Raw genomic sequence first — 20,019 nt, 5'->3', positions numbered from 1 at the left:
TATTTATGGCAAACAATATTGTAATGAAAAATAAATATAAAAAAATGAGTGTACCCTGTAATATCACGTTCATGTTTCCTACTATGTAAACCCAACCAATTGCCGTGTCTTGCCAGGGGTTTCCAGTCCACTAGTTACAACAGCCACAAAGTCAAAATTGGCTATATTTCATATAAACAAAAATGTGCAAAAAACAATTGCCTAACATTTTTTGTCTAATCCCTGTTTACCAACAAATGGGGCCGAATAAAAATGCACAAGGCCTAATTTCAGTTGACAATATCGTGCACTTGTCAAAAAGGGCCGCGCTATCCGGGTTCATTGGGACGTCCAAACCTCCCATTGAGGTTGACGTTTAAAATGGTTAAGGTAAGGGTTAAGCCGTTAAGGTTAGAGTTTTATAAGGGTAAGGGTAGGGGTTTAGCATATGGACGTCCCAAGTATCCCAGATAGCACTAATCATGTCAAAAAGCACCTGTGGAGTGCGGTAATGCCTGCAAATACCCCGGAATTTTTAAATGCGAAAGATAATTGATTGTGTCAGTAAAATATACACAATCATGCTGACCATTAATTGAATAATAAAAATCTAAAAACGAGCATTTTATTTAATTATTTTTAGAGCGCTATCTAGAGAGTGAAAGCGCCTGCGCCTCATAGGTAGACTGCTAGAGGATGCTGCCAGCTGTCGTGGCATAAATTCAACCCTCCGCCCCGCATGAGTTTCACCTCCAGCGTGGAGTGGACCTGCAAGCTGTTAATTGTAGCCTACCTGCTGCTCAAGAAAGATGAAAGCTTCACACAGTTTTCTTCACCTTCTTTGGCTATTTTTTGTTAAAATTTACGCGTCCAGTGATTTGCCCATATGCAAAGAGGTAAGGAGCATGGAATGATAAATTGCCTTTTAACATAATTGTGACTAATTGACTGTATTTTCACCCATATGGCTTAACAATTACATAAAGTGCACTTCATTAGGTAACCTAAACAAAACCTATTGCATTGCTTCACATAATTTTACATTTATTTTGTATAACTCGTCTAAACTGTAACGTTTCTATTAACTAGCTGGGAATTTCTACAGAATAATTGCAAACATTTTCCTGTAGTTTTCAATGCCGTCTTTTAAAAATACATGATCCATCCTTTTATGGTCCATTATGAAAAGCATATTGACTGATCAGTTGGAGCAGAACTCATTCATATTGACATACACGTTGTCTGATGTAGCCTACGTCTCAGTTAGTAACCTCTGAATTTGACCTCCATAAATGCACTACACTGTAAACAACGAGCCATCATACGTGAAGATGATCTAGAAACCTGATCGTATTTGAAGAAGTACCCTTCACACAATTAGTATGAATATTTTATGAGTAATAGACGTTTGCTAGGCTTTATGGAAATATGATGCAAAAAGCAATGAGTTATCAGAACCATATAATTCAAAACAGTCACACATGGCTGAATGGACAGTTATAGGACATAATAAATGCAAAGCTGTTGGTATGTCTGTTAGAATTCTGATGTAATATTATGGTATTTCAAGATAGTGGGGGTCAGGTGTGTTTTTTAACTGTTGTATCACACTTTTCAGCATGGGGGGTGGTGGGAGAAGGAGTCTTGGTGGTAAGAGGTGCTGAACTGTGCCCCTAGACCTAATCAACAGCCCAACTGTTCTCTTTTTATTTTAAGCGCGGAGGTCAAATGTAATCATTTTAAAACTCTGTTGAACCATCATCAACCCCATACACACATTCACTGAGGTAGCCTATACAGAAATTAACCGTAAAAACAATAGATGCCTAATTTTCTACTTTCCTAAAGAGTTTGTCAATGTCATGTTATCTGAATTCAGTACTGCAGAGCTCCCGTACTCAACAGACAGACTGCAGGCCGGATCTGGACCAAGAACGGGGTCAATACGGACCATGGGTCCCAAATAAAAAAAATAAAAAATAAAACATTTTCAAATAAAAACATTTATTCGTCATACACACGTTTTTAGCAGATGTTATTGCGGGTGTAGGGAAATGTTTGTTTTGGGGGGCGAACTCAGTTGGGCTTCCACCCCAGTATCATATGAACACACATAAGACATGGCAAAATGTGTAGAATTGTAGGAAATTAGCATTAAAACTACAAAATGTTCTCTCTGTCAACAAGAGGGGTGGTGAACAGTTTGGGGTCGCATGGGTTGTGAGGTGGGGGTTTGTTATCACGCTGATGAATGACAATATCCATTCAGACCGTTCTTTTCCACCTAGGAAATCTCACATAGTACTTGAGTACCCCTGCTGTAGAGGCTTCTGCTAGCAGCATTTCTCTTATGGGCATGTGTTACACTGGTATGGCGTCAGTTAGTTTGGTGTTGCTTACATAGCCTTTATTAGTCATAGTCTGTGTGTGTGCAACAGTTTTCTGCCTTAAACAAGTCCTTAGTTCTCCAGTTAACAACTCTCCTGGCTGTAGTCTACTTTCTCTTCTTACTATTTGCATAACTACTGTGGTGTTTGATAATGCCTAGGCATTTCTTGTATCAATAGCGTTGTTGCTGGGGTGTGAATGGAGAGCTGATATGCACCATGCTTGCTGGTATTGGAAGTTGTCACCATATATATGACCCATACATTATTCCTTGTTTGGGTTAACAAGGTTACATAAAGACCTCATAGCACATTCTTAAGTCATACGTAACACATTCATAAGCTGTACACATTTCATGAATGCTTAGCAAAATCAGCTGGAGCAAAAACAGTTTATAGTAGAACTAACATCCCCAAGTGACTTGGCATCATGATTAGGCCCATGTAAGGACAATGTGTTCCAGGAAACCTACAGCCACCTTTACCCCAAGGTGAGAGAGCTTAGAGGCAGATTAAGTTGAAGGGACACCATGGCTGACTGATTCATCAGAATGATTTGTTTTCTGACAGTACCTGTGTGTGTGTCCCTGTGAGACCATGAGGAGACAGGGTCACAATGTCCCGTTGCCACGGTTTACTCATGTTTTTATGAACAAGGAGTATTACATTTGAGCCAGGCAGAGCACATCTTCAATTCATGAATTTTCATTTTATCCATCAACGGTTCACTTTCACTCCCTCTCCCTCTCCCACTGTCTCTCTCCTCTCTCTTTCTCTCTCTCTCTCTCTCTCTCTCTCTTCTTCTACCTCTCTGTCTCCCTCCCCCTCTCTCTCCCTCTTCTCCTCCCACTCACTCCCCTTATCTCTAAAACAAAAGCTAATGTAGCTGCACTAATAAAAAACAGAAGTGTGTTAGAGGGAACATTTGTCTGCTGGTTGTTAACTATTAATCCTACATGCTCCAGAGTGGGGGTTAGGTTTACTCTGCAAAGTGGTCTTGTTCTACAGTGCAATACTATTGAACAGAGTCCTATGGGCCCTGGTTAAAAGTAGTGCACTAGGTTGGGAATAGAGTGCCATTTGAGACGTAGCCCAGTAATTCTTCACATATATGGCCCAATGGCCTATTTAGATGCCTTGACTTTCAACCCTGTACTAGCCTTGCTTGTCAGGACTCACGGCACTCCACAGTGGCTATGAGAAGAGCCTGAGTGCCAGTCCATTTCTGCTGTCTTGCCAACCCCTTATGGAATTATCATGTCAGTGAGTGACAAGGAGTTGGAATGATAGTACAAACATACTCTATCTGGGACCAGGCTAGGAAGAGACAGTACTCTTCTGTATATTCTCAGTATGCATTTTATATTCTGCTTACTGACTCACTGCTTACATCTTCTAAGTAAAGAGTACTCCTACGATGACGTTATGATGGGAGGGCTACACCTACAGCAACCTTTGTCGAAGGAAGACTTAACGTTTCTATCACACCTATAGCAAAGTCACTTGAAACAAACAAGACATCTTATGTTGCCTGTCCTCTGTCTGTAGTTGTAATGACTTGCTAAGAGATGATTGCGATGAGTTGTTGACAGAAGGGTTGGCCTGGTCTGCAGCTTTTCCATCTTTTTCCTTGGCTACTAAATAAGTCAATAACCCCAAGGTGAGGGAGATTAAGACAACAGGTGAGGCAGCAGCCTCTTGACTGCGCAAATATTGATCCGATCCTTCTATTTGGAAAGGGGGTTGGTCTAGTTTAGAGGGAAATTTGGCTGAAGGTAATACATTATGTTGAGAAGTCATGTGTATTGGCCAGTTATACAATTTTTAAGTCAGTTAAATCAGTCAAAATGTATTATTTCACAAATTTTAGACTCTCTGAGCATGATTACAATGGTAAAATGGTCCATCAAAATGAATATGAGTTTATTTAGGAGTTGACTTGAATATACTCTGAATGGATATCTGTGAATTAGGTCATAACCTGTGTGATGTCATGTTCCAACAAGTCCCAATACACTGATCTCAAACTAGTACACTCTACCTACTTTTCAAAAACTAGTGTCACCATTAGAGGACTACCTTGTGAGCATTTCATCCATTGTTCAGGCTCTATACACAAAGTATATATAAATACCTGAGAAGTGTGAGTCTGTGTGTGTTTTTTCTTGCAGTCCGACTACCACTTTGAGTACACAGACTGCGATGTGCTGGGGTCTCGATGGAGGGTGGCGGTGCCCAACAAACCAGACACGTGCACAGGCCTCCCTGACCCTGTCAAGGGCACACAGTGTAGTGAGTACCCTACCTACCTACCTACCTACCTACCTACCTACCTACCCTACCCTACCCTACCCTACCCTACCCTACCCACCCTACCTTGCTCTACTTTCATACTATGTACTAACTATACTATATAACACCCTTCACACAATCCAATATCACAGTCATAAGTATACCCTTATTACAACTCTCTACATGCAGTACACAGTTTCAAGGTAAGTCTCAGTCTTTCTCTTGATACTTCACCTTCTCCCTCACCTCCTTTTCAAAATGTCGGAGGTAAGTGTCGGAGGTAAGTGAGGAGACCATTGGAGGACATCTTCTCCTCAGAACCTATGACGTTTTGAAGAGGCGGGGAGAGAGGATGTGAGGAGCAAATAAAGGACTATTGAGATGCACCCACAGTGTCTTCCTGGCCTGCACTAGTCTCATCCCTCTCTTCTCCCCCCCCCCCCCCCCCCCCCCAGCGTTCTCCTGCAGCGAGGGGGAGTTCCTGGACATGAGAAGCCAGGAGTGTCAGAAGTGTTCTGGTGGGACCTACTCTCTGGGGACGGGCGTGGCCTTCGATGAGTGGGACAGCATGCCGGCTGGCTTCATCTCACACGGGATGAACATGAACATAGCTGACATCTACACCAACTGCTCAAAGTCAGTATCTCTCTCTGTCTTGCTTACAGCGGGTGTGGGAAGAGAGTAGTAACTCTTCATCTCAAGCTTCGGTTATTTTATGGCCATTTACATCAGCCTGGTCCCAGATCTGTACAGCCAATTCCTGTTGGCAAGACAGTACAAACCGATCTGGGACCAGGCTACCTTTCTACACAGCCGCATACTGTTTAGTGCATTGGAAGACACCCTTATTTTGGTTACTATTTATCTCAACCTTTAGAGCTACTGTCTATTTCTAACAGTATTTGTCTCTTTTGTCTTCCGCTATAGCTCGACCTGGATACCGAAAGGCGACTACATTGCCTCGAACATAGATGAGTGCACCTCTACCTTGTCCTACGCGGTGAGCCTGAAGAAAGCAGGCACTGTGTCCTTTGAGTACTTCTACCCAGACAACACCATCTTCTTTGAATTCTATGTGAGTGTTGCATGTTCTATGTTTTAAGTGTTCTATGTGAGTGTTCCATGATGATACTCTTCATTCATTCCAATGGACAGGGCGAGGTGATGTGCTCCTCAATCGATCTCCATCATCTCCGTGCTATCTAAATGAGTAACTGTAATGAACTCAACTGTGTGTGTGTCAGGCAGCAATGTAATATTGATCTCCTCGCACTGTCTTGTCCTCCGTCCAGGTTCAGAATGACCAGTGCGAGTCCACAGACTCTGAGGGTCGCTGGATGAGGACCTCAGAGAAAGACTGGACTCCCCACAATGTGAGTCTTACTAATATAGCCCCCACATGTCCATACACTGAGCATGGTGGGGTGGGTGACCCTAATCTCAGAACCTTAAACCAAATCTTATCTGCGCGAGCTATGCTAATGTCTATTAACAAATTAAGGGGGTTTATGTATGACCCCGACGGTTTCTCTCGCTCTCTGTCTCTGTCCAGTTGAAGCTGAATCGAGGCAACAACGTGCTCTACTGGAGGACCACGTCTTTTGCACTGGTGGGCAGTGCTGTCAAACCTGTGCTGCTTCGCAACATTGCTATCTCAGGTACTATACAGCAGTCATCAATGTCATCATTTTGTATCCTGAATTGTTAGCAGATTGCCCTCCCTTGTTTATTTAGGCTTGATTATGATACCTCGGCAGGAATATTTGAATCATTAGTCAAAACATTTGAGCAATTTGTCGACCCAACACCTAGCAAACTCGTCAAGAGATTAGGATCTCTTGGTGTTACGGTTTGACAGTCGCTGGACCGAGGTTTACGTCCCGGTTGGGGCCACCGCTCAAAAGTGCTGCAATGTGAAAAACTGTAAAGCTAAGATGCACACCTCTTTTTACTCTCGTTTCTGTTAATCATTACTGATTGGTAATCGTCCTTCTCCTCCAGGGGTTGCCTATACGTCAGAGTGTTTCCATTGTAAACCTGGGACCTACAGCGCCAAGCCAGGCTCTGCTCACTGTACCCCCTGCCCTGCTGACTCCTACTCCAACAAGGGAGCCACGGTGTGCCAGCAGTGTGAAGTAGACAAATATGCAGGTATGTTTGCATTCTAGCACCAACTACGGTACCAGTCCAAAAGTTTAGACACACCTACTCATTTTTTTACAATTTTCTACATTGTAGAATAATAGTGAAGACAAAAATTATGAAATAACACATATTGAATCATGTAGTAACCAAAAACGTGTTAAACAAATAAAATATATTTTATATTTGAGATTCTTCAAATAGCCACCCTTTCCCTTGATGACAGCTTTGCACACTCTTGGCATTCTCTCAACCAGCTTCATGAGGAATGTTTTTCCAACAGTTTTGAAGGAGTTCCCACATATTCTGAGCACTTGTTGGCTGCTTTTCCTTCACTCTGCGGTCCAACTCATCCCAAAACATCTCAATGAGGTCGGGTGATTGTGGAGACCAGGTCATCTGATGCAGCACTCCCTCACTCTCCTTGGTCAAATAGCCCTTACACAGCCTGGAGGAGGGTTTGGGGTCATTGTCCTGTTGAAAAACAAATGATAGTCCCACTAAGTGCAAAACAGATGAGATGAAGTATCGCTGCAGAATGCTGTGGTAGCCATGCTGTTTAAGTGTGCCTTGAATTCTAAATAAATCACTGACAGTGTCACCAGCAAAGCACGCCCACACTATCACACCTCTTCCTCCATGCTTCACGGTGGGAACCACACATGCAGAGAATAACCCTTCACCTACTCTGCGTCTCACATAGACACGGCGGTTGGAACCAAAAATCTCAAATTTGGACTCATCAGAGCAAAGGACGGATTTCCACCGGTCTAATGTCCATTGCTCGTGTTTCTTGACCCAATCAAGTCTCTTCTTCTTATTGGTGTCCTTTAGTAGTGGTTTCTTTTCAGCAATTCGACCATGAAGGCCTGCTTGTCACGCAGTCTCCTCTGAACAGTTGATGTTGAAATGTGTCTGTTACTTGAACTCTGTGAAGCATTTATTTGGGCTGCAATCTGAGGCTGGTAACCAATGAACTTATCCTCTTGGTCTTGCTTTCCTGTGTCGGTCCTCATGAGAGCCATGTCTTGATGTCTTGAGATGTTGCTTCAATATATCCACATAATTTTACTACCTCATGATGCCATCTATTTTGTGAAGTGCACCAGTCCTGCAGCAAAGCACCCCCACAACATGATGCTGCCACCCCCGTGCTTCACGGTTGAGATGGTGTTCTTCGGCTTGCAGGCCTCCCCCTTTTTCCTCCAAACATAACGATGGTCATTATGGCCAAACAAGTTCTATTTTTGTTTCATTAGACCAGATGACATTTCTCCAAAAAGTACGATCTTTGTCCCCATGTGCAGTTGCAAACTGTAGTCTGGCTTTTTTATGGCGGTTTTGGAGCAGTGGCATCTTCCTTGCTGAGCGGCCTTTCAGGTTTTGTCGATATAGGACTCGTTTTACTGTGGAAATAGATACTTTTGTACCTGTTTCCTCCAACATCATCACAAGGTCCTTTGCTGTTCTGGGATTGATTTGCACTTTTCGCACCAAAGTACGTTTATCTCTAGGAGACAGAACGCGTCTCCTTCCTGAGCAGCGTGACGGCTGCGTGGTCCCATGGTGTTTATACTTGCGTACTATTGTTTGTACAGATGAACGTGGTACCTTCAGGTGTTTGGAAATTGCTCCCAAGGATGAACCAGACTTGTGGAGGTCTACAATTATTTTTCTGAAGTCTTGGCTGATTTCTTTTGATTTTCCAATGATGTCAAGCAAAGAGGCACTGAGTTTGAAGGTAGGCTTTGAAATACATCCACAGGTACACCTCCAATTGACTCAAATGATGTCAATTAGCCTATCAGAAGCTTCTCAAGCCATGACCTCATTTTCTGGAATTTTCCAAGCTGTTAAAAGACACAGTCAACTTTGTGCATGTAAACTTCTGACTTACTGGAATTGTGATACAGTGAATTATAAGTGAAATAATGTCTGTCTGTAAACAATTGTTGGAAAAATTACTTGTGTCATGCACAAAGTCCTAACCGACTTTCCAAAACTATAGTTTGTTAACAAGAAATTTGTGGAGTGGTTGAAAAATTATTTTAATGACTCCAACCTAAGTGTAAGTAAACTAGATATTTCTCCCTGTTACAACCGCTTGAATAGTGGATTGCTCATTTGCAAGTCACCACACACATTTGTAATTTATGCAAATATACTGTATATGCTCTTGGTTCAGTTAAATGCACAGGCTGTGTGGTTGGTTGACTTAGTCTAAGTGTGTATGGTATCTCTGGATCTTAATGGTGGTTGTGTTTTTCTCCTGCCTCCTGGCGGTTTTCCCCTGGGTCGTGTTCAGTAGGGTACACCGTCACAAAATGTTTAGCAACAGAACACAAAAATCTGTTTTGTTATTGGACAAGTTCATGCACTACCACTCTGTTTCGAAATGTGACTGAACACAACCTACTGAACACAACCTTGGTTTCCTTGTTCAAACTCTTCTTCCAGAGGCCGGATCAGGGAGCTGCAAGCGGAGGCCTGCATGTACCACCAGTGACTACTTCTACACACACACCCCATGTGACTCCAAAGGACAGGTAATACTATGGGAAAAGTAAATGAGAAAGTAAATGAAGCTGACTGACAATGCTGTTCTTATGTGAGCAGTCAGTTGGTTTTTCATGGCTCAGGTCACTGCAGTGACCACCAGCTGGAGTTGGTATCAGCTTTCCTTACATATTAATTTCCTGTTTAGCCCTGACAGGTTCTATTCAACCAGTATGTGCTCAGTCATGATGATTATCCATAATGTAGCATATATACAGTACCAGTCAAAAGTTTGGACACACCTTCTCATTCCAGGGTTTTTCTTTATTTGTAAGATGTTCTAAATTGTAGAATAAGAGTGAAGACATCAAAACTAGGAAATAGCACATATGGAATCATGTAGTAACCAAAAAAGTGTTAAAAAAAAATCAAAATTTGTTTTATATTTGAGATTCTTCAAAGTAGCCACCCTTTGCCTTGATGACAGCTTTGCACAGTCTTGGCATTCTCTCAACCAGCTTCATGAGGTAGTCACCTGGAATGCATTTCAATTAACAGGTGTGCCTTGTTAAAAGTGAATTTGTGGAATTTCTTTCCTTAATGCGTTTGAACCAATCAGTTGTGTTGTGACAAGGTATGGGAGGTATACAGAAGATAGCCCTATTTGGTAAAAGACCAAGTCCATATTATGGCAAGAACAGCTCAAATAAGCAAAGATAAACGACAGTCCATCATTACTTTAAGACATGGTCAGTCAATCCTGAAAATGTCAAGAACTTTGAAAGTTTCTTCAATTGCAGTCACAAAAACCGTCAAGCGCTATGATGAAACTGGCTCTCATGAGGACCGCCACAGGAATGGAAGACACAGAGTTACCTCTGCTGCAGAGGATAAGTTCATTAGAGTTACCAGCCTCAGAAATCAGCAATTAACTGCACCTCAGATTGCAGCCCAAATAAATGCTTCACGGAGTTCAAGTAACAGACACATCTCAACATCAACTGTTCGGAGGAGACTGCTTCAAGGTCGATTTGTTGCAAAGAAACCGTGACTAAAGGACACCAATAAGAAGGAAAGACTTGCTTGGTCCAAGGAACATGAGCAATGGACATTAGACCAGTGGAAAGCTGTCCTTTGGTCTTCTGAGTCCAAATTTGAGATTTTTGGTTCCAACCGCTGCCTTTGTGAGAGGCAGACTAGGTGAACGGATGATTTCTGCATGTGTGTTTCCCACTGTGAAGCATGGAGGAGGAGGAGGTGTGATGCTGTGGGAGTGCTTTACTGGTGACACGGGCAGTGATTTATTTCGAATTCAAGGCACACTTAATGGCTACCACAGCATTCTGCAGCGGTACGCCATCCCATTTATTTTTCAATAGGACTATGACCCAAAACACATCTCAAGGCTGTGTAAGGGCTATTTGACCAAGAAGGAGAGTGATGGAGTGCTGCATCAGATGATCTGGCCTCCACAATCACCCGACCTCAACCCAATTAAGATGGTTTGGGACGAGTTGGACCGCAGAGTGAAGGAAAAGCAGCTAACAAGTGCTCAGCATATGTGGGAATTCCTTCAAGACTCTTGGAAAAGAATTCCAGCTCATGAAGCTGGTTGAGAGAATGCCAAGAGTGTGCAAAGCTGTTATCAAGGGTGGCTACTTTGAAGAATCTTAAATATAAAATATATTTTGATTTGTTCACCACCTTTTTGGTTACTACATGATTCCATATGTGTTATTTCATCGTTTTTATGTCTTCACTATTATTCTACAATGTAGAAAATAGTAAAAATAAAGAAAAACCCTTGAATGAGTAGGTGTGTTCAAACTTTTGACTGGTACTGTACATTGATGTGATATGTGGTTATTTTACCTCACTTAGTTGATTACACCTATTATACATGAATAAGAGTGTCTGCTAAATTACTAAAATGTAAATGTAATTCATAACTCTTGCTGTGTTTCTTAGACCCAGCTGATGTACAAGTGGATCGAGCCAAAGATCTGTAGTGAGATTGTTGAAGGGACCTTGGATAACAGTACTGGAGGAGCGGTGAAGCTACCAGCCTCTGGACAGATGGAGACCTGCCCTCCCTGTAACCCTGGCTTCTCTGTCACCAACACCTCAGGCTGCGAACCCTGTCCTCACGGATCCTACTCCAATGGAACAGGTGGGAAAACTCCTCTTCAACGATTGATGAAATGTATTAACGGAAATAGACATTATTGTGCTATGTTTTGTGCTAGGTGCTAACTTACGCCAATGTTTTTATGCTGTCTGATCTTTTGTCACATTAATTATTTACTTAATCCTCATTGTCCCTTTGGGACATAAGACCACTTTGGCACAAATGTAAACCCATTTTAACTGTAGCTCTCAATCCCACATGTCCATATCCAGCCTGTGCTGATTGCTTGAGGGCCGCTGGTGGGCAACAAACCCTCTACGGTCTCTTTATCCAAAACTCTCTATCCATACTCTATGTGCAGCCTGTGCAGAGTGTCCTGTCGGAACAGAGCCGGTGGTGGGCTTTGAGTACAAGTGGTGGAACAAGATGCCCGACAACATGAGGAGCTCTGTCTACAGCCGGGAGTACAGCGACTCAGCCAGGAGCACGGGCAAGGGACTCTAATACATTTTTCGCTCTACTGAGGCAAACCAAGCCAAGTTGTAATGGGCTGGCCTAGTTATGAATAAGCAATAGTTACAGTGGACTCAGGAGCACTGGTACATATGTAAAGGACTCAAATACCCTTTTTACACTGTCACGCTGACCCGAACCGCACTGTGGTGATTTTGGTGTGTAACCAGGACAGCTGGTACAGCTCTGCTTGGCTCGGTTTGGCTAAATTCAGCAGTGTGAATAAGGCCTACTTTTGAATGAGCAGTCATACAGTAATTGACTTGATCCTGAGTGTTGCATTGGACGTGATGTGCACTCTCTGTTGGTGGTCTGTGAAGTTATTGATTGTTGATCTGTTGTCGTGACTGACAGGATGGGAGGTGGCAGGAGAGTACATCTACACCACCCAAGGGGATCTGGACTCTGACTACATGATGCTCTCACTCACTGTCCCTGGATACAGGTAGGGCTCACAGGGTCAATCTGTGGAAGTTACAACAAAACACCCGAATGAAACTGCTTATGAATGGGTTATGCATGAATTATGAATGTGTTATAAAGTCCTTTATATAGGTACCCTTCTAAAAAAAAAGGGTTACCCTTGAATTGAACATATTTGCATAATTACTGTATGTGTAATGTTACAGTATATGTGTTGTACAGTAGGTGTCATGTATTGATGCGGCTGTAGTAAAAAAATACAAATTGTAAATAGAAGTTACCTTAAGTATTTTCTGTCTCCCTAGGTTGCCTCACTCGGTGGCTAAAGATGATGAGAGGAGTGAACTGTCGCGGATCTCCTTTGTCTTTGAGACCCAGTGCACCGCTGATTGTACCCTCTACTTTATGGCGGTGGGAGAGAATATCTAATGCCACACTTCATGCAACAATTTAAAGTATTTGTAGTCACATAGTACATTTTGGTTCATCCGTATTCAAGACCTACAGAGTTGTAACATTGATGTAAACAAAAATACATATGCTGTGGCCCCGTATGGAAAATGGATGAAATATAAGGGTTCTTCTTGTTCTTTTCCCAGGGTTACAGTGAGAGGACCAATGACATGGTGGAGCACTGGAGTGGCACAACCAGGAAACAGTCCTACTCCTACCTAGTGAAGAGCAACAGCACCGTCAGCTTTACCTGGGGCTTCCAACGCACCCAAGCCTACAGTGAGGTGAGATAGATGGACACAGACACACTCACACTCAACACACTTAGATCCATGGACATTTCAGCCGTTTCATTGCCGAGCTTTCCATCACAGAAAGTGGACCTTCACCTGAGGGTCAACACGCCCCATGTCTTCCGAAACACTAACACATCTCTGCCGACAATGCATGACTCAACTCCACAAAAACATTTCAGCCCCTTATGAAGGAGTGATGTGTGTATGACTAGTGTGCCATAGCCTTCCATACTCTGTGAGTACTGTCCCTAACTTCTCCTCAGGTGAGGCAGTACAGCAGTGACTTTGCCAAGATGTACACTGTCCAAATCACCAACGTGGTGGGTGGTGTGGCCTCTCAGTGTCGCCACTGTGCCTTGGGCTCCGGGTCGGCCTCAGAATGCGTCCCCTGCCCTCCAGCCCACTACATGGTCAATGGGACAGGCGTGTGTAAGAGCTGCCCTCCCAACACCTTCATCAGGGCTGATCAGACTGTAGGGGAGGCAGCCTGTATCCACTGTGGACCCAATACGCACAGCAACAAGGTGAGGAAAGGGATCGACGACGAACTGAAGAACTGTTGTATTCGTGCATTGATCAGATAACGTAGGCCTGCGCGTAAAGGTTTATAGCTGGGAACGGAACACAAATCAAAGTACTAATAAAGATCAATGCATCATTGTTGCATTTTTAAAGCCTGTGTTACACAATACTTATTTATTGTGTTTTGAAGGTGTGCCCATGATAATGCATTTCATTGTTTCCCCGATAATGGTAATACATTTGTGTCCATGATAATGTATGGTAATAATGTTTCTCCCCCCATCCCCTCACAGGCCCACTCAGCCTGTGTTAGCGACTGTAGACTGGACCTGCAGTCCATTGGCGGAGGAGAGGTCCTCCAATATGACTTCACCCCCCTGGCTAACATCACCAGCTTCCAGAGCAGCCCACGCTTCACCAGTAAAGGCCTCCGATACTTCCACCAGTTCAGGGTCGGCCTCTGTGGAGAAGAAGTACGGACTGATGGATGCATATAGTTATATTTAGAATACACCTTTGGTCAAAATGATTTTCCTCGCTTCCTTGCATCCTCTCTTCACACCTGATCAAAATGTCAGAGGAGAGCAAAGATCTTATCTTTCTATCTCCTCGAATGCTCTTCTCGCTTCCCTCTGACGCAAGGAAATAGGACGCAAGGAATGAAGAAAAATACCTTTGAGATTTACCCCTTGAAAACAGTAACGATGGTTACACAGAAACTCACATTAATGGTGATTCTCTGTTGTGACCCATGTAGGGCAGAGAGGTGGCGGTGTGCGTGGACAACGTGACAGAGAGCAGGAAGGAGGTCAGAGGCTACGCCTGTCAGTCCACTGTGGTGCCCTCTGAGGTCAGAGGTCAGAGTGTGGTGTCATCCCAACCCTTCACTATCGGTGACACACTCATTGGTAAGAGATCAAGCTTTACTCCATGGTGCATCCCTCTCAAATAGCAATGGATACACACCAAAAATCACCTAGCTGGTAAAGGGGCTTGGGGACAGCTTTGCATGAAGCCAAGCATGCACATTAAATGACTATTGTCCATTTTCTTTGTTGGGTAACTTTACCAACTGATCATGATCAACAGGGTGGTGTATAGAAAACGCTGTCACCATTGCTGTGTCGATGTTTCTCCTCTCTTTCTATAACATGTTCTGTTTCTGTCTGAAGGGGTTACCTCTGACACATCTCTGGATAGCATTGCCTCCCTTGAGAGCTCTTTCATTACCAAGTCCAACCTGCCTGATGTCATTTTCTACTACAGGTATAATCATCAATCTGGGTTTTCAAATAAAACAAATCTGTTAGTGTTCCAGAGGTGTTGTATACTTTCAAGCCAGTACTTTTGAAATGTTAATGCAGAGACATTCTAGGTGTTCTAATGGTGGCTATTTTGTTGTTCTACAATAGAGTACTGTCCCAACTCATATAACCTCTCTTTATCTGCCACTGGACTCTGTATTTAGAAGTCATATTATGTCCACCACAGGTCCAGTGAAACAACACAGGCATGTAAAAAGGGAAGGACGACTACCATCAGACTGAGATGTGATCCTACAGTGGCAGGAAAGGACCAGATTACACTCCCAAGGTATGGACTACTGTACATGATGAACTGACTGAAGGAAGCTATAGGGACTTTCAAAATGTGGCTGAACTGACAGACACGCTGATATTTGTACCGAGAGTGACTTCCTGTGGAATAATGGTGGAACTACAACTACTACACCACCTCAAATAAAGACTTGCTATTACAGCTTAGCCTTGACCCCAGCTGTACTGTGTGATGTCTGGCAGACTACAGTGTGCTAAACTCTCCCAAACCCGAATAAGAGCAGAGCGCCAACAGTTGCTAGGCGAATTTTAACATTTGATTCGGTCTTTGTTGTCCTGTCCAGTAAATGTTCAGAGGGGACGTGTGACGGTTGCTCCTTCCATTTCCTATGGCGGTCTCTGTATGCCTGTCCACTCTGTACAGAGAGCCACTACAGAGAGATAGTCAGCGCCTGCATTCAGGGAATACAGGTAAGATAGTACATTATTACAGAGTCCTGCTTTCTTACACTCTTCTCTTCTGGCTTTGGAGCATACGGCTACAAAAAGCTTCTACATCATGCCAGACAGTCCTTTGCAGCTTTTTGATTCTTAACTAGGCATGTTGTCTAATGTAGACTTGCGATAACACTATCAAAACAGCCAAATTGTACCAATGTGTGTATGTGTTTGTGTGTCTCTCTCTCGCTCTCTCTTTCAGAGAACCACCTACGTGTGGCAGCAGCCCCTGCAGTGCACTGGTGGTGTGTCCCTTCCTGCCCAGACGGTCAGTGCCTGTGTGACCCTGGACTTCTGGCTGAAGGTCGGAGTGTCCACAGGGACGGTCGCTGCCATACTGCTCATCAGCATCAGCTGCTACTTCTGGAAGAGAACTCGCAAGTAAGATACAGTCTGTCTATGTGTGTGTGTTGTGTACACCTGTACATGCATGTGAGGAGTGACAGGAGTCTATTTGTGTGTGTGTGTGTATTCGTGCACCAGTGACGGTGTGTGGTTTTTCTCCCCTCCACATGCAGGCTGGAATATAAGTACTCCAAGCTGATGATGACTGCTGGAGATAAGGAGTGTGAGCTGCCTGCTGCAGACAGCTGTGCCATCATGGAGGGGGAAGATGCAGAAGACGACCTCATCTACCTCACCAAGAAATCCTTCTTCACGAAAATCAAGTCCTTCTCCAGAGAGGTGAGGCCAAAAAGGTGGTGATGTGATGTTTTTTAATTTTTTTAAACAGGAGTCCTCCTTATACAGGGAACTGGACACAATATCTATATCACTGTATGTGGTTTGTATACATATTTTGCATTGCAAAGATGTTTTTGTTATAAAATGCCTGACCTGTGTCTGTAATCCTGTAACTCAAAACTCCAAGAGACATTGAAATTGCAATGGAAAGTAGTATATAACTTAGTTACTATCTTATCCATGAATGTTTTGATCACTCTAAAATGAGAACACCTGTATTTGATGCGTTTCCACAGAGATCGTCAGATGGATTTGACTCTGTTCCCCTGAAGTCATCATCAGGTTTGGAGATGGAGATGAGCTAGAGCGAGGATTCCCAAATGTTTTTTTATGCCGCAGCGCCCTAAAAATTATAAGGCTCTAGTGGACCCCCCCCAGTTTGGAAACCCCTGAGCTAGAAGAGTACCTGAAACCTCCTTCAACCTCTGGATAAAGGAACACATATGGGATGTAATAATTATTCATTGAGTTGAAATGTAAAGAGCGTTGCAGATTGAAATGTATTAAATAGAGCTGACGATTTCCTGGACCCCATTCTACCTGTTCTACACAATTAGGGTTGCAAAATTCCCAGGCTTTCCAGAAATCCCAGGTGGAAGATTCTTGGAATCAGGAGGGAATAAGCAGGAAATCTGGGATTCCTCCAAACAGGATTCCTGGAAAACTTGGGATTTCTGGAAAATATGGGGAAAGTTACCAGAATTCTGCAACCCTATACACAATACATTTCTATTGGAACGTTCTGCAATGTTGCACCATCCTGAACAGTATGAATGTTGCTCCCCTCACTGCATAGCACCAATGGACAAGAAGCATATATTCTAAACCAAACAGAAAGGAATGAATGGAACAGCCGGAACATGATGGAAGTCTTTATAAGTTCACAGAGAGATGAACAGAGCAAACCTTTTGTTCAGAAACACTCAATTTAAACCCTCAACATCTCTGGGATGTTGCAAGGACTAGATAATGAGAATATGTTTTTCATCTGAAGTTATGTGTTTGGTCATATCAAAACAAATGCTTGTTTCCAGGAGGAGAATGCATTTCTAATGAAATCGTGTTGGTGTTTTGGTGCTAATATGGACCGATTTGTTGCTCTGCTAATAGCAATACAGTTTGCAGCCATGTAGTGGGTACCTGATATTTTATGGTGAGATTTATTTTCCACAATATTTTAGATATATTTTCACGAAACATGTGAACCTGTGCTTTTGTGCTTTTGTTGAATTAATTATGTCTTACAGTAACGTGTGCATTTTCATTATTAAAGGCCATTATGGGTCATACAACATCTTTAAAATATATATATTTAAAAATAAATCCAACTGTCTGTTGCCAAAATTATTTGGTGAAAAGCATTACTGTATTTTATTTCTACTCCACTACTGGGGTATAGTTTTATTTGATTTGGAAATAGAGCCATTTACTTAATGTTTGATACATGTTTCATTTATTGAATCTTGAAAGTAATTTTCTTAGCATTAAATTCACTGTTTGTCTATGCTCTTAAATAAACTTATAAAAAAGGTTCTGTGAAAAAAAGACGTTTGTCCAAAGACATTACAGTATGAAGATATGCAGAAACTCCATCTCCCCGATAACGCGTGTAAGCGATGTCATGGCGACGTTGGATAGCTAAGCTCGTGCGCAGAAACACGTCACCGTCTAACGGTCTCGCGCCGAACTACGCATGTGTAGGCCGTCAAATCAACGGCACTTTTTTCCATACAAAAATTATGTGTCAGTTTATAACTTTCAGAGGTTGGAGTAATAAAATGCTCCACTACTTAAGGCATTGGCTCGAATCTAGGTTGTGCCTTTAGATTTTGAGAAAAGTAACAACTAAGGAATCATTTTTCACTTCTCAAACCCCAAACTAGTCCGCTTGGTTTGTTTCATAAGCGTTCCCGGAAGTCTCGTAATGTTGAGCCTCTGGGGTTAGAAACTCTGTGGTTTGTCCTTTGAGCGACTAGAAGGATTTGGATCTCATTTCGCGACATTTTGTTGTTGCAGCATAGGAGCACGGGCGCGCTGGGTATGTAACACAGTGAAATCCCGGGAGCCTGAACGCACATCGGAGTAGAAACGCTTTCTCACCGTAATTTAAATAATTGTGCACCTTGCTACGAACGAACATTACATCCAGCATCTACTGAAGTTGATAGAGTTCCCGAGCGTTTTCTTAAACAAGCTAGTACAGTAGTTAGCGAACTCACGTTAGTTGCATGAGTCTAGTTGACACCTTTAACCAACAAAAAGCAGAAGTCACAACTTGCAGTTTGAGGGTTGTTCTGCAGGAATGTCGCTGAAAGAAAGACCCACGTTTTATCGGCAGGAGGTGAACAAGACGATTTGGGAGGTACCAGAACGCTACCAGACGTTGTCTCCAGTCGGGTCCGGGGCCTACGGATCAGTTTGGTAATTTACACGGTTTTTGTCCAATGTTTGCGCAGAGCTAGCTATTCAGTTCTACGAGGCCTGCATAGACGCCAAAGTTAGCACGCCAGCTAGGTAGTTACATTCAGAATAGAACGCTGCGCGACCATGGGCCCTTTCTATTCTCGAACTGTGTCAGCGAGAGCGGGCGGGCATGCGAACTTGCCCCAACCAGTGTGTGTTCACACAATAGAATAACATTAGTCAGACGCACCATTCGTTTATGTTGCGGCATGACATGTCTCCAGCCACGTTTACTAGCTAACTGTTACGTGCACGATTTAAATGTGTCCAGCTACTTTTATAGGTTAACGTTACAATGTCATCTGAATAGCAACATCCATTTGAAAGGTATTCAAGTATTGAAAATATGATACAAATTGATAGCCACAAAGAGTTGGAAACTAACCGTTATTGTTGCCATCTTAATTAACATCCCAAATGTTTTCTTTCTGATGTGTACCGAGAGTTTCTGTTGTGTTCTATTCTACTTCATCCAATTGGTTGGGAAATGCATTTAGAGACAAAGTTTTCAGTTTTGTAGTGGATCTCGTTGTAGCTTAAGTGGCTAATTTACATCTATTGTTAAACCTCCACACAGTGATGCCACTTATTCTGTGTGAGATGGTGACTCATGTGCCCAGAATAGGTCAAACCAAACTACTTTAAGCGGGATATATCGTTAATTGATTTACTGTCTTGACTAGGTGCATATCGTACTCCAGATATCTGACAACTACGTTTCCGTTAATGGGCGTTGCAGGTTACCTTATACAAAACGCTGCATAGATGTCTCAACTATAACCTGGTCTTGGCAATGCTGTCTAAATTCTTGATTTTGGCAAAAGGGCATCTTATAAATGTCCATTGCAGGTGGGTCTACAAAAACCAGAGGAAGCTATGTAAGATATTAAATCAATGTTTTGTATCTAGTGAGAAATGCCTCTTGCGTGTGTGTAGTACATCATACAATGCAACCAAAAAAGATCTGTCATCTACTTATTCACGTGGCAGTGTGCATAGAAACGACTAGTTTCTGCAAAGATGTGGGAAATGCTAGATCTGCAGCAGCTAAAATGGGAGGCACCACCTCTAGCGATATGAAACATAACTACAAAATATTTGAAATCTTTCTTTGGTTTTTGTAGAAG

General features: G+C 42.8%; 2 protein-coding genes across 4 annotated transcripts in view; both read left to right on the top strand.

Moving 5' to 3' along the window:
• Positions 1–724: 724 nt before the first annotated feature.
• Positions 725–17,958, top strand: LOC139368366 (endosome-lysosome associated apoptosis and autophagy regulator 1). The gene is made up of 22 exons (XM_071107147.1): positions 725–875; positions 4,538–4,658; positions 5,114–5,294; positions 5,586–5,733; positions 5,951–6,031; positions 6,211–6,316; positions 6,660–6,809; positions 9,258–9,346; positions 11,265–11,466; positions 11,786–11,914; positions 12,292–12,382; positions 12,666–12,771; positions 12,960–13,097; positions 13,373–13,633; positions 13,925–14,104; positions 14,389–14,539; positions 14,804–14,897; positions 15,123–15,224; positions 15,532–15,658; positions 15,888–16,066; positions 16,204–16,369; positions 16,666–17,958. The coding sequence occupies exons 1-22, from the start codon at positions 789–791 to the stop codon at positions 16,732–16,734; spliced, it is 2,958 nt and encodes a 985-aa protein (XP_070963248.1). The 5' UTR covers positions 725–788; the 3' UTR covers positions 16,735–17,958.
• Positions 17,959–18,381: 423 nt separating this feature from the next.
• LOC139368367 (mitogen-activated protein kinase 14A) overlaps positions 18,382–20,019 on the top strand; it is a 37,645-nt gene continuing 36,007 nt past the window's right edge. For 2 of the 3 annotated variants that reach the window (XM_071107148.1, XM_071107150.1), the window contains exon 1: positions 18,382–18,850. In XM_071107148.1, coding sequence (XP_070963249.1) covers positions 18,732–18,850 — 119 coding nt within the window. In that variant the 5' untranslated portion in view covers positions 18,382–18,731. The remainder of the gene's footprint in view (positions 18,851–20,019) is intronic. The other variant, XM_071107151.1, reaches the window with a different exon arrangement.

Source organism: Oncorhynchus clarkii, chromosome 16, assembly GCF_045791955.1.
Source record: "Oncorhynchus clarkii lewisi isolate Uvic-CL-2024 chromosome 16, UVic_Ocla_1.0, whole genome shotgun sequence".
NCBI lineage: Eukaryota > Metazoa > Chordata > Actinopteri > Salmoniformes > Salmonidae > Oncorhynchus > Oncorhynchus clarkii.
This window is presented reverse-complemented; position numbering and strand designations above follow the sequence as displayed.